This window comes from Mobula hypostoma, chromosome 3, assembly GCF_963921235.1.
Source record: "Mobula hypostoma chromosome 3, sMobHyp1.1, whole genome shotgun sequence".
Lineage (NCBI taxonomy): Eukaryota > Metazoa > Chordata > Chondrichthyes > Myliobatiformes > Myliobatidae > Mobula > Mobula hypostoma.
In genome coordinates this window covers 220,100,957-220,115,420 of record NC_086099.1, presented here as the reverse complement: position 1 = coordinate 220,115,420, position 14,464 = coordinate 220,100,957, and the positions used below count along the sequence as shown (strand labels likewise).

The following is a 14,464-nucleotide window of genomic DNA, read 5'->3' as shown; positions in this document are numbered from 1 at the left end:
CCTCTGTCCCTCTGAATATACCTCTTGCCCATCCTCTGGGTCACCCCCCCCTCCCGTCTTTCTCCCTAGGCCTCCTGTCCCATGATCCTCTCGTATCCCCTTTTGCCTATCACCTGTCCAGCTCTCGGCTCCATCCCTCCCCCTCCTGTCTTCTCCTATCATTTTGGATCTCCCCCTCCCCCTCCAGCTTTCAAATCCCTTACTCACTCTTCCTTCAGTTAGTCCTGACGAAGGGTCTCGGCCTGAAACGTCGACTGCGCCTCTCCCTATAGATGCTGCTTGGCCTGCTGCGTTCACCAGCAACTTTGATGTGTGTTGCAAGAATAGTAGGATCTGGCAGATGAATGCGTGGCTGAGAGACTGGTGCAGGGGGCAGGGCTTCAGATTCTTGGATAACTGGGATCTCTTCTGGGGGAAGTATGACCTGTTCAAACAGGACGGGTTACACCTGAACCCGAAGGGGACCAATATCCTGGCGGGAAGGTTTAATAGAGCTGTTAGGGAGGGTTTAAACTAATTTGGCAGGGGGATGGGAACCGGAATGACAGAGCAGTAAAGATGTCAGGAAAGACAGGCAGGTGATGCGGCAAATTTGTAGCCATTGGGATGAGTTGCAGTGAAATCAAAGCAAAAAGTGCCAAATACTGGTCTTAAGGTGTTATACTTAAACGCGCACAGCATAAGGAATAAGGTGGATGATCTTGTCGTACAGCTACAGATTGGCAGGTATGATATTGTAGCCATCACTGAGACGTGGCTAAAGGATGCATGTCTCTGGGAGCTGAACGTCCAAGGATACACGGTGTATCGGAAGGATAGGAAGGTAGGCAGAGGGGGAGGCGTGGCTTTATTGGTAAGAAATAATATTAGATCATTAGAAAGAGGTGACATAGGATCGGAAAGTGCAGAATCTTTATGGGTTGAGCTAAGGAATCGCAGGGGTAGAAGGACCCTGATGGCAGTTATTTATAGGCCTCCAAACAGCTGCAGGGATGTGGACTACAAATTACAACAGGAAATAGAAAAGGCTTGTCAGAAGGTTAGTGTTATGATAATTGTGGGGGATTTTAACATGCAAATGGATTGGGAAAATCAGGTCGGCACTGGATCTCAAGAGAGAGAATTTGTAGAATGTCTGCGAGATGGCTTTTTAGAACAGCTTGTTGTTGAGCCCACTAGGGGATCGGCTGTACTGGATTGGGTATTGTGTAATGAACCGGAGGTGATTAGAGAGATTGAGGTGAAGGAACCCTTGGGGGACCGTGATCATAACATGATTGAGTTCACTGTGAAGTTTGAGAAAGAGAAGTCGAAATCTGATGTGTCGGTATTTCAGTGGAGTAAAGGAAATTACAGTGGCATGAGAGAAGAACTGGCCAAAGTTGACTGGAAAGGGACTCTAGCGGGAAGGACGGCAGAGCAGCAGTGGCTGGAGTTTATGTGAGAAGTGAGGAAGGTGCAAGACAGATATATTCCAAAAAAGAAGAAATTTTTGAATGGAGAAAGGATGCAACCGTGGCTGACGAGAAGTCAAAGCCAAAGTTAAAGCAAAGGAGAGGGCATACAAGGAAGCAAAAATAAGTGGGAAGACAGAGGATTGGGAAGTTTTTAAAAGCTTACAAAAGGAAACTAAGAAGGTCATTAAGAGGGAAAAGAACTATGAAAGGAAGCTGGCAAATAATATCAAAGAGGACACTAAAAGCCTTTTCAAGTATATAAAGAGTAAAAGACAGGTGAGAGTAGATACAGGACTGATAGAAAATGATGCTGGAGAAATTGTAATGGGAGATAAGGAGATGGTGGAGGAACTGAACGAGTATTTTGCATCAGTCTTCACTGAGGAAGACATCAGCAGTATACCGGACACTCAAGGGTGTCAGGGAAGAGAAGTGTGCGCAGTCACAATTACGACAGAGAAAGTACTCAGGAAGCTGAATAGTCTAAAGGTAGATAAATCTCCCGGACCGGATGGAATGCACCCTCGTGTTCTGAAGGAAGTAGCTGTGGAAATTGCGGAGGCATTAGCAATGATCTTTCAAAAGTCCATAGATTCTGGCATGTTTCTGGAGGATTGGAAGATTGCAAATGTCACTCCGCTATTTAGGAAGGGGGCAAGGAAGCAAAAAGGAAATTATAGACCTGTTAGCTTGACATCGGTGGTTGGGAAGTTGTTGGAGTCGATTGTCAAGGATGAGGTTACAGAGTACCTGGAGGCATATGACAAGATAGGCAGAACTCAGCATGGATTCCTTAAAGGAAAATCCTGCCTGACAAACCTATTGCAATTTTTTGAGGAAATTACGAGTCGGCTACATAAGGGAGATGCAGTGGATGTTGTATATTTGGATTTTCAGAAGGCCTTTGACAAGGTACCACACATGAGGCTGCTTAACAAGATAAGAGCCCATGGAATTACGGGAAAGTTACATACATGGATAGAGCGTTGGCTGATTGGCAGGAAACAGAGAGTGGGAATAAAGGGATCCTATTCTGGTTGGCTGCCAGTTACCAGTGGTGTTTCACAAGGGTCCGTGTTGGGGCTGCTTCTTTTTACGTTGTACATCAACGATTTGGATTATGGAATAGATGGCTTTGTGGCTAAGTTTGCTGACAATACGAAGATAGGTGGAGGGGCCGGTAGTGCTGAGGAAGCGGAGAGTCTGCAGAGAGACTTGGATAGATTGGAAGAATGGGCAGAGAAGTGGCAAATGAAGTACAATGTTGGAAAGTGTATGGTTATGCACTTTGGCAGAAAAAATAAACGGACAGACTATTATTTAAATGGGGAGAGAATTCAAAGTTCTGAGATGCAACGGGACTTGGGAGTCCTCGTACAGGATACCCTTAAGGTTAACCTCCAGGTTGAGTCAGTAGTGAAGAAGGCGAATGCAATGTTGGCATTCATTTCTAGAGGAATAGAGTATAGGAGCAGGGATGTGATGTTGAGGCTCTATAAGGTGCTGGTGAGACCTCACTTTGAGTACTGTGGGCAGTTTTGGTCTCCTTATTTAAGAAAGGATGTGCTGACGTTGGAGAGGGTTCAGAGAAGATTCACTAGAATGATTCCAGGAATGAGAGGGTTAACATATGAGGAACATTTGTCCGCTCTTGGACTGTACTCCTTGGAGCTTAGAAGAATGAGGGTGGACCTCATAGAAACATTTCGAATATTGAAAGGCATGGACAGAGTGGATGTGGCAAAATTGTTTTCCATGGTGGGGGAGTCTAGTACGAGAGAGCATGACTTAAAGATTGAAGGGTGCCCATTCAGAACAGAAATGTGAAGAAATTTTTTTAGTCAGAGGGTGGTGAATCTGTGGAATTTGTTGCCACAGGCGGCAGTGGAGGCCAAGTCATTGGGTGTATTTAAGGCAGAGATTGATAGGTATCTGAGTAACCAGGGCATCAAAGGTTATGGTGAGAAGGCAGGGGAGTGGGACTAAATGGGAGAATGGATCAGCTCATGATAAAATGACGGAGCAGACTCGATGGGCCAAATGGCCGACTTCTGCTCCTTTGTCTTATGGTCTTATGGTCTACATATATGAACATCTTTGAGGTTCTTTTTCTTGCAGGTGTTTACACCTGATGGTTGAAGGGTAACAACTGTTCCTGAACCTGAAGAGAAGAGAGCATGGAGAAGAGAATGTTCCTTTCCCTCTAACCCCAGTGCTGGACTCCCAAATCCTGTAAAACTTTTGTTTTATCAAGCTGCAGACACGCAATTTGTTGTTGCATCACTGATCAGTCTCTGCCCGAAATGAATTAACCCACACAAACTGTTTGTCTTGCAGCCAATGTCAGCAGGAACTGCACGAGCGAGGGGTGGTCAGAGCCTTCGTCGTCCTACTTAACTGCCTGCGAAATTAACAACAGCACTCCACCCAGCGAGCAGGTTTGTCTGCCTCCAGTCAGAGTCTGGCTGAACATTGTCGACCGCCCCTGAGAATCATATTGTTATCAGTGACATATGGTGTGAAATTTGTATTGCAATTATGTACTGATGTACAGAGCAATACATGAAAACTACTACAAAATTACAATAAGAATATGTTTTTAAAAGTGCCAACGCAGCTAAATAGTATGGTTCGTAGACCATTCAGACATGATGGTGGAGAGGAAGAAGCTGTTCCTAAAGTGTTGGGTCTTCGGGCTCCTGTACCACCTCCCTGATGGTAGCAGTGAGAAGGGGACATGTCCTGGCTGGTGAGGATTCTTCAAGATGGATGCTGCCTTCTTGAAGCATCGACGTGGAAGAGTGTATCGATGGTGGGGAGCCTAGTGCCCATGACGGAGCTGGTTGAGTTTACAACTCTGCAGGCTTCTTCCGATCCTGCACAATGGTCCCTCCACACCAGACAGTGATGCAACCAGTCAGAATGCTCTCTACGGTACAGCTGTAGAAACTTGCAAGAGTCTTTGTTGACATACCAAATCTCCTCAAACTCCCAGTGAAATGTGCCTTCTTCACAAGTCATCAATGTTTTGGGCCCAGGATAAATCTTCAGAGACGTTGGCACCAAAGATCTTGAAGCCCTTCATCCTTCCCACTGCTAACCCCTTAATAACATCTGATGTGTATTCCCTTGACTTCATCTTCCTGAAGTCCACAATCAGTTCATTGGTTGTACTGACATTGAGTGCGAGGTTGTTCAGCCCAGCTGATCTGTCTCACTCCTTGAATGTGAAATACCCTATCCCTGATGTAGGGATAGCTCGTGCGTTACTACATCAGCTAAAGGCAGAGATTCCTAGCGGTGGCTGTTAAAATGCCAAATATATCACTGGAAACGTGGCTCCAGGACAACATCCCATTAACCACCAATCTACAGGCCATGACACTCAGGGACATGGGCTGTATTTTTTGTGATTGTCTTTCTGCTAACATGCTGTGTGTGATTGTTGGTACGGTGTTTTACACCTTGGCCTGGAAGGAACATTGTTTAGCCTGACTGTATTCATGGGTATGATTGAATAACAATTCAGTTTGAATTGGAACTTGCAAATAGAGGTTGAAGCAGATCCCCCCCCCAAAAAAAAACCTTCTAAAGGAGAGAGCGGGTGGAGGAGTGATTGAAACGAACACGGATGAGAACGAAGAAATGGATCACATGCAGACAGTTGGGGTTAGTACAGACGTGGTGGGGCTGAAGGTCCCACTCCTGAACTGTGCTATCCCATGTTCCAACCTGGCCATCGGCAGTCAGGTGAGCATGTATCACCTCAGCGGGCCAGGCACCATCAATGGAGACGGTACAGTTGACATTGAAGCACTGGAAAGGAAGTGGCTTTATCCTGATGAAGGGTCTCAGCCTGAACCGTCGACTGTTTATTCCTCTCCACAGATGCTGCCTGACCTGCTGAGTTCCTCCAGCGTTTTGTGTGTTGCTCAAGATTTCCAGCACCTGCAGAGCCTCTTGTTTCTGTATATACACCAGACAGTAAATTTACTCTTCTAAAGGAACCTGGTGGCAAGCTAAAGGCGTAACATTCCTTGCATCTTCCCCTCCACGCCCACCCACCCTACCACCACCCTCCACCTTCATCCCCCCCGAAAAAAACCTAGATTAAACCATAAGACCATAAAACACAGGAGCAGAATTAGGCCATTTAGCCCATCAAGTCTGCTGCACCATTCTTCATGGCTGATCCTTTTCTCCCCTCCTCAACCCCATTCCCCAGTCTTCTCCCCATGACCTTTGATGTCGTAATTGACTTTAAGTTTGCATTTCCCATGGCAGGATTTGAACTCTGTTTCCTGTACTTGGTCCAGACCTCTAGTTTTCTAACCTAGTTACTACTCCTACACTACCCTCAAGGGGCAGTGGGAGACAGAGTGGCTAGGAGGTCGAGGGAGGAAACTTGTGGGTTTAGGACCTCGGCAATGGAATTAACGCCTGCCATTGGTAGGGGGAATACATCTGGCCAGAAAGGGAGGAGAGTGTCCAAGTTGATCACACCTTTCCGTTGGATTTGCCCCCTAAACGTATGCCCTTTGGTATTAGACATTTCAACCCTGGGATAACGAGACCTCAGTCTACTCAGTCTATGTCTCTCAGAATCTTACATCAAGTAATCAATCAGTGGTCTATCAGGTCTCCCCTCTGCCTCCACCACTGCAGAGAAAACAATCCAACTTTTTCCAACCTCTCCTTGTAGCTCATCCCCTCTAATCCAAACAGCATCCAGTTGAACCTCTTCTGCACTCTCTTCAGATCCTCCACATCTGACCAGAACAGTAGGCAATGCCCAAGATGCAGCCTGACCAGAGTTTTATAGAGCTACCACATTACTTCCTGACTCTTGAACTCAATACCTCGAGGAATAAAGCAGGCACTCAAGCTTGCCTCATGCCATCTTTACCAGCTTATTGATTTGTCCAGCTACCTTCAGGGTCTATGAAGGTCTTAAGATTTTTAAATGCAACACATTCTACAGGGAGCAGGTAAGCTGAAAGGAAGCGCAGAGAACAAAGCCTCGTCATTTGTCAGACTACGTTTGGAATATTATGAGAAGTTTACCTAAGAATGGATGTGCTGACATTGGAGATGGACTAGAGGAGGTTCACGAGAAGAATCACAGGAGTGAAAAGGTTAGCATACGAAGAGTGTTTGAGTGAGGGATGATTTCATTGAACCCTATCAAATATTGAAAGGTCTATTATTATGATTATGATTATGAGGACATGCAGTCCCCTTTTATCGTCATTTGGTTACGCATGCATTAAGAAATGATAAAAATATTTTTTCCAGAATTATATCATGAAAACACATGACAAACCGACTTAAAAACTAACAAAAAACACATAATTATAACATATAGTTACAACAGTGCAAAGCAATACCGTAATTTGATAAGAACAGACCATGGCACGATAAGAGTCTCAAAGTCTCTCTAAAGTCCCATCATCTCACGCAGACAGTAAACCTCCAGCACCGCTAACTTGCCAATGCAGCATCCCGGAAGCATCTGATCACAGCTATCATCTCTATAATCTAGATAGAGTAGATATGGAGATGATGTTTCCAAAAGTGAAAGAATCTAAGACCAGAGGGCACAGCTTCAGAATAGAAGAACATCCCTTTAGACAGAGATGAGGAGGAATTTCTCTTGCCAGAGGGTGGTGAATCTGTGGAATTCATTGCCACGGATGGTCGCTGAAACCAAGTCATTGTATTGGGTATATTTAAGATGGAGTTTGATAGGTTCTTCATTAGTAAAGGGGGTCAAAAGTTCTGGGGCTGAGCGGGATCAAGATGGATTTTATTTGTGGATGTGTGTGAGGGACAGCATTAATGATGAGAGTGTTTCTTCTACCCCTCAGAAACAGTTCTACAGAGCGGTGATGACAAGTTACACCATTGGGCACAGCTTGTCCCTCGTCTCCCTGACCGTGGCTATGGTCATCCTTTGCACCTTCAGGTAGGACGTCAATGGCTTTGTCTTGGGCACAGTTCCACCACACCCAAAGCAGATCTTTAGGTATGCTCCCTGGACCAGTTTGAGACCCGAGGCCAATGAAAGGCAATGCACGAGTTCGTTCTTCTCTCAAGCAACACACTCACAATTCAGGAGGGACTCAGCAGGTCAGGTAGCATCCACGGAAAGGAATAAACAGTTGACATTTCAGGCTGAAACCCTTCATTAGAGCAAAAAAAAAGGAAGGGGGAAGAAACCAGAGTAAGAAGGAAGGTGAGGGAAAGGAGTACAGGCCAGAAGGTGATAGCTGAAGTCAGCTCGGTGGGGAGGGGAATGAAGTGAGAAGCTGGAAGGTGATAGGTAGAAGAAGGAATCTAACTGGAGAGGAGACTGAACCACGAAAGAAAGGGCAGGAGGAGTCTCTCAAAGGGGAGTTGATAGGCAGGTGAGGGGAAGATACAAGATGGGGGCCAGAGTGGGTAATGGTAAAGGGAGGGGGGAAGGAGAGGAATTATTGTAAGCTAGAGAAATTAGTGTTCATGCCATCGGATTGGAGGCTAGCCCAGTGGAATATGAGATGTTGCTCCTCCAAACTGATGCTGCCTGACTGAGTTGCTCCAGCATTTTGTGTGTGTTGCTCTGGATTTCCAGTGTCTGCATCTGCAGAAGCTCTTGTGTTTATTCATTTGTTTCTCCACGGCCCCCGATGGAGTTCTTCACCAATGTTCGAGTGGCTGAGTGGGTTGTCTGTCCTATCTGACGGTGACTTTGAAGCCTGTGCAGGAGAGTTTTGACATAGATAAAACCATCATACTGGGGTAGTTCCACTCCCTCGACCTCAAATTCCGGTTCCAGAGATACGAGCAGTCAACACAACTGGGGTTTTCCTTGGTTGTAGTGGTTGACCATGACTTATTCTCTGTGCCTTGTCATACTCTCAAAGAGCGTTGCAGAATCTCTTTCTGTTAGATCTCACTGTAAACCTCATCCACCCAGTATACCGGGGCTGACTTTACGTGGTAGGCCCTCTCTCACTAGGGTATGGGGCTCACCGGCTATCCTCACCTGGTTTAGCCCATCCGTCGAAGCGAGCAGGGGTGTGGCCACTGTCGCACGCAAACAGCTACTTGGAGTCACAGGTGAAAAGCTGAGTGTCCGGTGGGGACCAAAAGTGAGTGAACTGCCCCAGAACGGGCACAGCAAGACCCCCACCAGAAGTGCTACCCCTCCCTGGACACCCCATATACCCAAACATTGCAGGTAAATGGTAAATTGGTTTCTTATTGTCACATGTACTGGGCTACATTGGAAAAAAAAACTTAGTTTTGCATTCTATCCAATTCATTACATCAGCAGAGCAGGGTGGTACAGGGAAAAGCAATAAAATGTTACAGCTACAGAGAGTGCAGTGCAGAAAGACAGTGAGGTGAAAGAACTTAATAGGGTAGACTGTGAGATCAGGAGTCCCATCTTATCTCACAGTAGGTTCAGTGACAGTAGACTTGTAACAGTGGGTTCGAAGCTGACCTTGAGTCTTGTGATGTGTGCTTTCAGGGCGTGTGTGTGGAATATTTATGGTAATATTATCTCCTGTGTTGTGTGTGAGTTACAGTACTGTGCTAAATTCTTAGGAACCTGTAAATGGCTCGGGGGCCAAAGATTTTTGCACGGTACTGTATTTATCAATGTGGAGCGGAGAGCGAGTGTGTAACTCTGGCGGGAGCAAAGGATGTTGGGAATGGCGAGGGTGGCAGGGTGCGGGACGGGTGACAGAGGAGGAGGGCCGAGGGTGAGAGGATAGCAAACACACCCAGCCCTGAGACACCAGGAGAGGTCACTTGATTCCATCAATTGGTTTATTGATCATTACAGAATGTCTCTCTGGTGCTTCCCGCCCCCTCCCCTCTCCCTTCCCCTTTTCCCAACCATGATTCCCTTCTCCCTGCCCCCTTCCCACTCTCCGTTCTCAATAGACATCTATATCAGAATGAGGCTTATCATCACTCACATATGAAATTTTTTTGTGTGGCAGCAGTACAGTGGAATACATAAAATTACTGCAGTTCTGAGCACAGGTCTAAGGCACCCTGGCTATTTTACACTGTACTGTATTCCAGGGAACTGACATTTGGTGTGAGGTGCATTTACAACACACGTTAAAATGTAAACAGTATAATGCTATCGATGCTTTATGCCTGAGGAGACCTGGGTGGTGACAGGGAGTTCAGTAGTCTCACGGTCTGGGGGAAGAAGCTAATTGTCCTTGCCCCAAATAAGACCATAAGACATAGTAGCAGAATTAGGCCATTTGGCCCATCGAGTCTGCTCCGCCATTCAATCATGGCTGATCCATTTTCCCCTCCTCAGCCCCACTCCCAGCCTTCTCCCCGTAACCTTTGATGCCGTGTCCAATCAAGAACCTATCAATCTCTGCCTTAAATACACGCAACAACCTGGCCTCCACAGCTGCCTCTGGTAACAAATTCCACAAATTCACCACCCATTGGCTTAAGAAATTTCTCCGCATCTGGGTTTTAAATGAATGCCCCTCTATCCTGAGTCTGTGCCCTCTTGTCTTAGATTCCCCCACCATGCGAATCATCCTTTCCACATCTACTCTGTCTAGGCCTTTCAACATTCAAAAGGTTTCAATGTGATCCCCCATCAAACTTCTGAATTCCAGCAAGTACAGACCCAGAGCCATCAAATGTTCTTCATTACTGGAATCATCCTTGTGAACCTCCTCTGGACCCTCTCCAATGTCAGCACATCTTTTCTAAGATGAAGGGTCCAAAATTGTTCACAATTCTCAAGGTGAGGCCTCACCAGTGCCTTATAAAGCCTCAGCATCACATCCCTGCTCTTGTATTCTAGACCTGTTGAAATGAATGCTAACATAGCATTTGTCTTCCTCACCACCGACTCAAGCTGCAAGTTAACCTTTAGGTTGTTCTGCACAAGGACTCCCAAGTCCATTTGCATCTCAGATTTTTGGATTTCCTCCTTTAGAAAATAGTCCGCACATTTATTTCTACTACCAAAGTGCATGACCATGCATTTGCCAACATTATATTTCATTTGCCACTTTCTTGCCAGTTCTCTTAATGTCTAAGTCCTTCTGCATCCTACCTGTTTCCTCAACACTACCTGCCCCTCCACCAATCTTCATATCATCCGCAAACTTGGCAACAAAGCCAACTATTCCATCATCTAAATCATTTATATACAGCATAAAAAGAAGTGGTCCCAACACCGACCGCTGCAGAACACCACTAGTCACTGACAGCCAACTGGAAAAGTGATCCTTTTATTCCCACTCGCTGCCTCCTGTCAATCAACCAATGCTCTAACCATGTTAGTAACTTTCCTGTAATACCACGGGCTCTTAACTTGGTAAGCAGCCTCATGTGTGGCACCTTGTCAAAGGCCTTCTGAAAGTCCAAATATACAACATCCACTGCATCCCCTTTATCAATCCTACTTGTAATCTTCTCAAAGAATCCCAACAGGTTTGTCAGGCAGGATTTTCCCTAAAGGAAACCATGCTGACTTTGTACTATCTTGTCCTGTGTCACCAAGTACTCCATCACCTCATCCTTAACAATTGACCTCAGCATCTTCCCAACCACTGAGGTCAGGCTAGCTGGTCTATAATTTCCTTTCTGCTGCCTTCCTCCTTTCTTAAAGAGTGGAGTGACATTTGCAATTTTCCAGTCTTCTGGCACCATGCCAGAGTCCAATGATTTTTGAAAGAGTATTAGCACTGCCTCCACAATCTCTACTACCACCTATTTCAGAACCCTATTAGTATGGTAATTCCTGCCTGATGGTAGGGGTCAAAGAGATTGTTGGACAGATGGGAGATCAGCACTCCTGATAGATATCTCGGATGGGTGCAAGAGAGACCCCAATGATCCTCTCAGCAATCCTCTCAATCCTTTATAGGATCGTGCTGTCAGATGCCTTGCAATTCCTGTATCAGACGGTGAATTGTACTTTGAGTCTTTGATGCAGCTGGTCTCAATGGTGAATGGAAAAAGGATCAGAGATAAGATGATAATTCATTCCACCCAGAGGGCAGTGCAGGTGGGAACCATTACTGGAATGTAATCGAAAGCTTGTGGCTGGTAGGGTAACAAAACCAGCAGTGGGATGTGTGGGATGTGGAATCAGACTGGAGGTGGCGGTTGTGAAGGGGTTCTTTTTGCACTCCTACCATGGAGATAATGGAATGAGCAATAGAATCTGTGTAAGTCATACGATTCCCTTTTTTTAAATGATCTGGGATCAAGTGTTTTAGGCAGGGCTGTCATTAGTGTGTGTGGAGTGGATAGGCTCATGGAGGGAGCTGTGAGCGGAGCGGAGCAGGGCTCGGGGAGGGATCCATGGGACAGGACTCGGAGGGGGCAGTGAGTAAAGAGTGGGGCAGGGCTGTTGAAGACACAGGGCTCAGAGGAGTGGCAGTGGGAGGAAGCAAGACTTGGAGAGTGGGGCAGGGCTCAGAGGGGGGACAGTTTGTCAGAGTGAGACTGGGTGAAGTTACAGTCAGCTTACGTTGTGTGTCAGAAATGTGTGTCCGCAGAGAGTGGGGTAGTTACAGACAGCTGGTGTAGATCTGGGTACTTGCAAACATTGCAGAGATAGAGAAGGTAACAGGGCTGGGCTGGGCTGGCTGGCTACCCGGGTAGGCTTTATGGTACGAAGTTGTATTCTGGTGCTCACTTCTTACTGATTTAGCACTGGGTGGCGTGGTAGCGTAGCATTAGCAAAATGATTTACTGCGCCAGCGATCAGCGATCGGTATTCAACTCCCACCGCCGTCTGTCAGGAGTTTGTACCCTGTGACCGAGTGGGTTTCCTCCACGTGCTCTGGTTTCCTCCCACAGTCCAAAGACATACAGGTGACGGGGAGAAGGCCAGAGAACGGGGTTGAGAGGGATAATAAATCAGCCATGATGGAATGATGGAACAGAATCTATGGGCCAAAAGGCCTACGTCGTATGGTCTTGGGATTAGGGATAGTAATTGTGAGCGTAACATGTTGGTGCCGGAAGCCATCCACAGCACTGCTCGGACCGTGGGCGTTGATGCAAATGATTCATTTTGCAGTATGTTGCGATGTACATGTGACAAATGAACTTGATTAATCTCTTCCATCAAGAGTAGTGAGCAGTGTGGGCAAGCTGACGATCATCAGTCTTTAACGCTGTGACAATGAACTTCCATTTGTCTGTAGTTTCTGCACCCAGTGGTAGCTTTATTTGGTGCCCCTTTATATATGGTCTAGAGGTTATTTTCGACCAAACATCACAATGAGGGAAAAATATGATCCAGGTGACCCTGACTGTGGAATGATGGTTGCTGCCCAACAGGGTGGTTTCAGTATCGAAGAAACTGCTGATCTGCTGGACTTTCACGTACAATGGTCTCTGGAGTTTACAGAGAATTGAACTGAATTCACTTGATTACTTACATCCTTCACATACATGAGGAGTAAAGCTCTTTACATCTCCATCTGAATGTGCAATTTATAGTAATTTGTAGTAAATAGTATGTACAGCAGGACAGTCAATATAGCATAGACATACAGTTGTATCAGCGTGAATTAATCAGTCTGATGGCCTGGTGGAAGAAGCTGTCCCGGAGCCTGTTGGTCCTGGTTTTTATGCTGCGGTACCGTTTCCCGGATGGTAGCAGCTGGAACAGTTTGTGGTTGGGGTGACTCGGGTCCCCAATGATCCTTCGGGCCCTTTTTACACACCTGTCTCTGTAAATGTCCTGAATAGTGGGAAGTTCACATCCACAGACATGCTGGGCTGTCCGCACCACTCTCTGCAGAGTCCTGCAATTGAGGGAAGTACAGTTCCCCTACCAGGCAGTGATGCAGCCAGTCAGGATGCTCTGTAGAAAGTTCTTAGAATTAGGGGGCCCATACCAAACCTCAGCTGTCTGAGGTGAAAGAGGCACTGTTGTGCTTTTTTCATCACACAGCCGATATGTACAGACCACATGAGATCCTCAGTGATGTGGATGCTGAGGAACTTAAAACTGTTTACCCTCTCAACCCCAGATCCATTGATGTCAACAGAGGTTAGCCTGTCTCCATTCCTCCTGTAGTCCACAACCAGCTCCTTTGTTTTTGTAACATTGAGGGAGAAGTTGTCAGGGTGATGACGTTTTCTCTGTAGGCCACCTTGTTATTGTTTGAGATTAGACCAGTCAATGTAGTATCATCAGCAAATTTAATTAGCAGATTGGCGCTGTGGGTGCTAAAAACAAAAAACATTTGTGGGTGAAAACACCTCATTAATGAGAGAGATCAGACGCCCTCTGGTCAGACTGGTTCAAGCTGACAGGAAGGCAACAGTAACCCAAATAACCCCGTGTTACAACAGTGGCGTGCAGACGAGCATCTCTGAACTCTGTGGACCTTGAAATGGATGGGCTACCGCAACAAAAGACCACGAGCCACTCAGTGACCACTTCGTTAGGTACAGGAGGAATGCTGAGCCTATGCGCTATCTGATTTACAATTCCACTTTCGTCTTTCTGCAGGAAGTTACGCTGCACCCGGAATTATATCCACATGAACCTCTTTTTGTCGTTCATCCTGAAGGCCATTTCTGTCTTTGTCAAGGACCGGATTCTGTTTGAAGACTTTGAATCGGACTGCTCCGTTTCAAAGGTAAGTACAGAAACACTGCCTTCCTGTCAAACCACATTTCCCACTTCTTTAGAAGAGAGCATGCCTTTAAGTGGGAATACTTCTGCGTCAAGCCAGTGCTAATTCTAAGGAAAATTCCTGACCTGATCCCGTCCCTGAAGTGTTCCCCTTTTTCCACCTCATGATCTCAATGGAAGTTCTCCTGAAGCAACCACTGGCCACACCGTGATGTCTTTGAAGTACCTAGGATTTAACCAAAGAGACTTGGGTCCAGAATATACAGTCAAAGTCTTGAGAAAATAATTTATTTTATATTATATTTTATACTTTATCTTCCTGCATTTTTTCTATATATTTTATTTTATTTAGAGATACAGTACA

The 14,464-nt window shown here is 46.0% G+C and overlaps 1 protein-coding gene across 1 annotated transcript in view; it reads left to right on the top strand.

Moving 5' to 3' along the window:
* The window catches only part of LOC134343783 (vasoactive intestinal polypeptide receptor-like), a 76,594-nt gene that overhangs the window by 28,635 nt on the left and 33,495 nt on the right, over positions 1-14,464 (top strand). Inside the window, exons 5-7 of the mRNA XM_063042516.1 lie at positions 3,795-3,895; positions 7,325-7,422; positions 13,975-14,104. Coding sequence (XP_062898586.1) covers positions 3,795-3,895; positions 7,325-7,422; positions 13,975-14,104 — 329 coding nt within the window. The remainder of the gene's footprint in view (positions 1-3,794; positions 3,896-7,324; positions 7,423-13,974; positions 14,105-14,464) is intronic.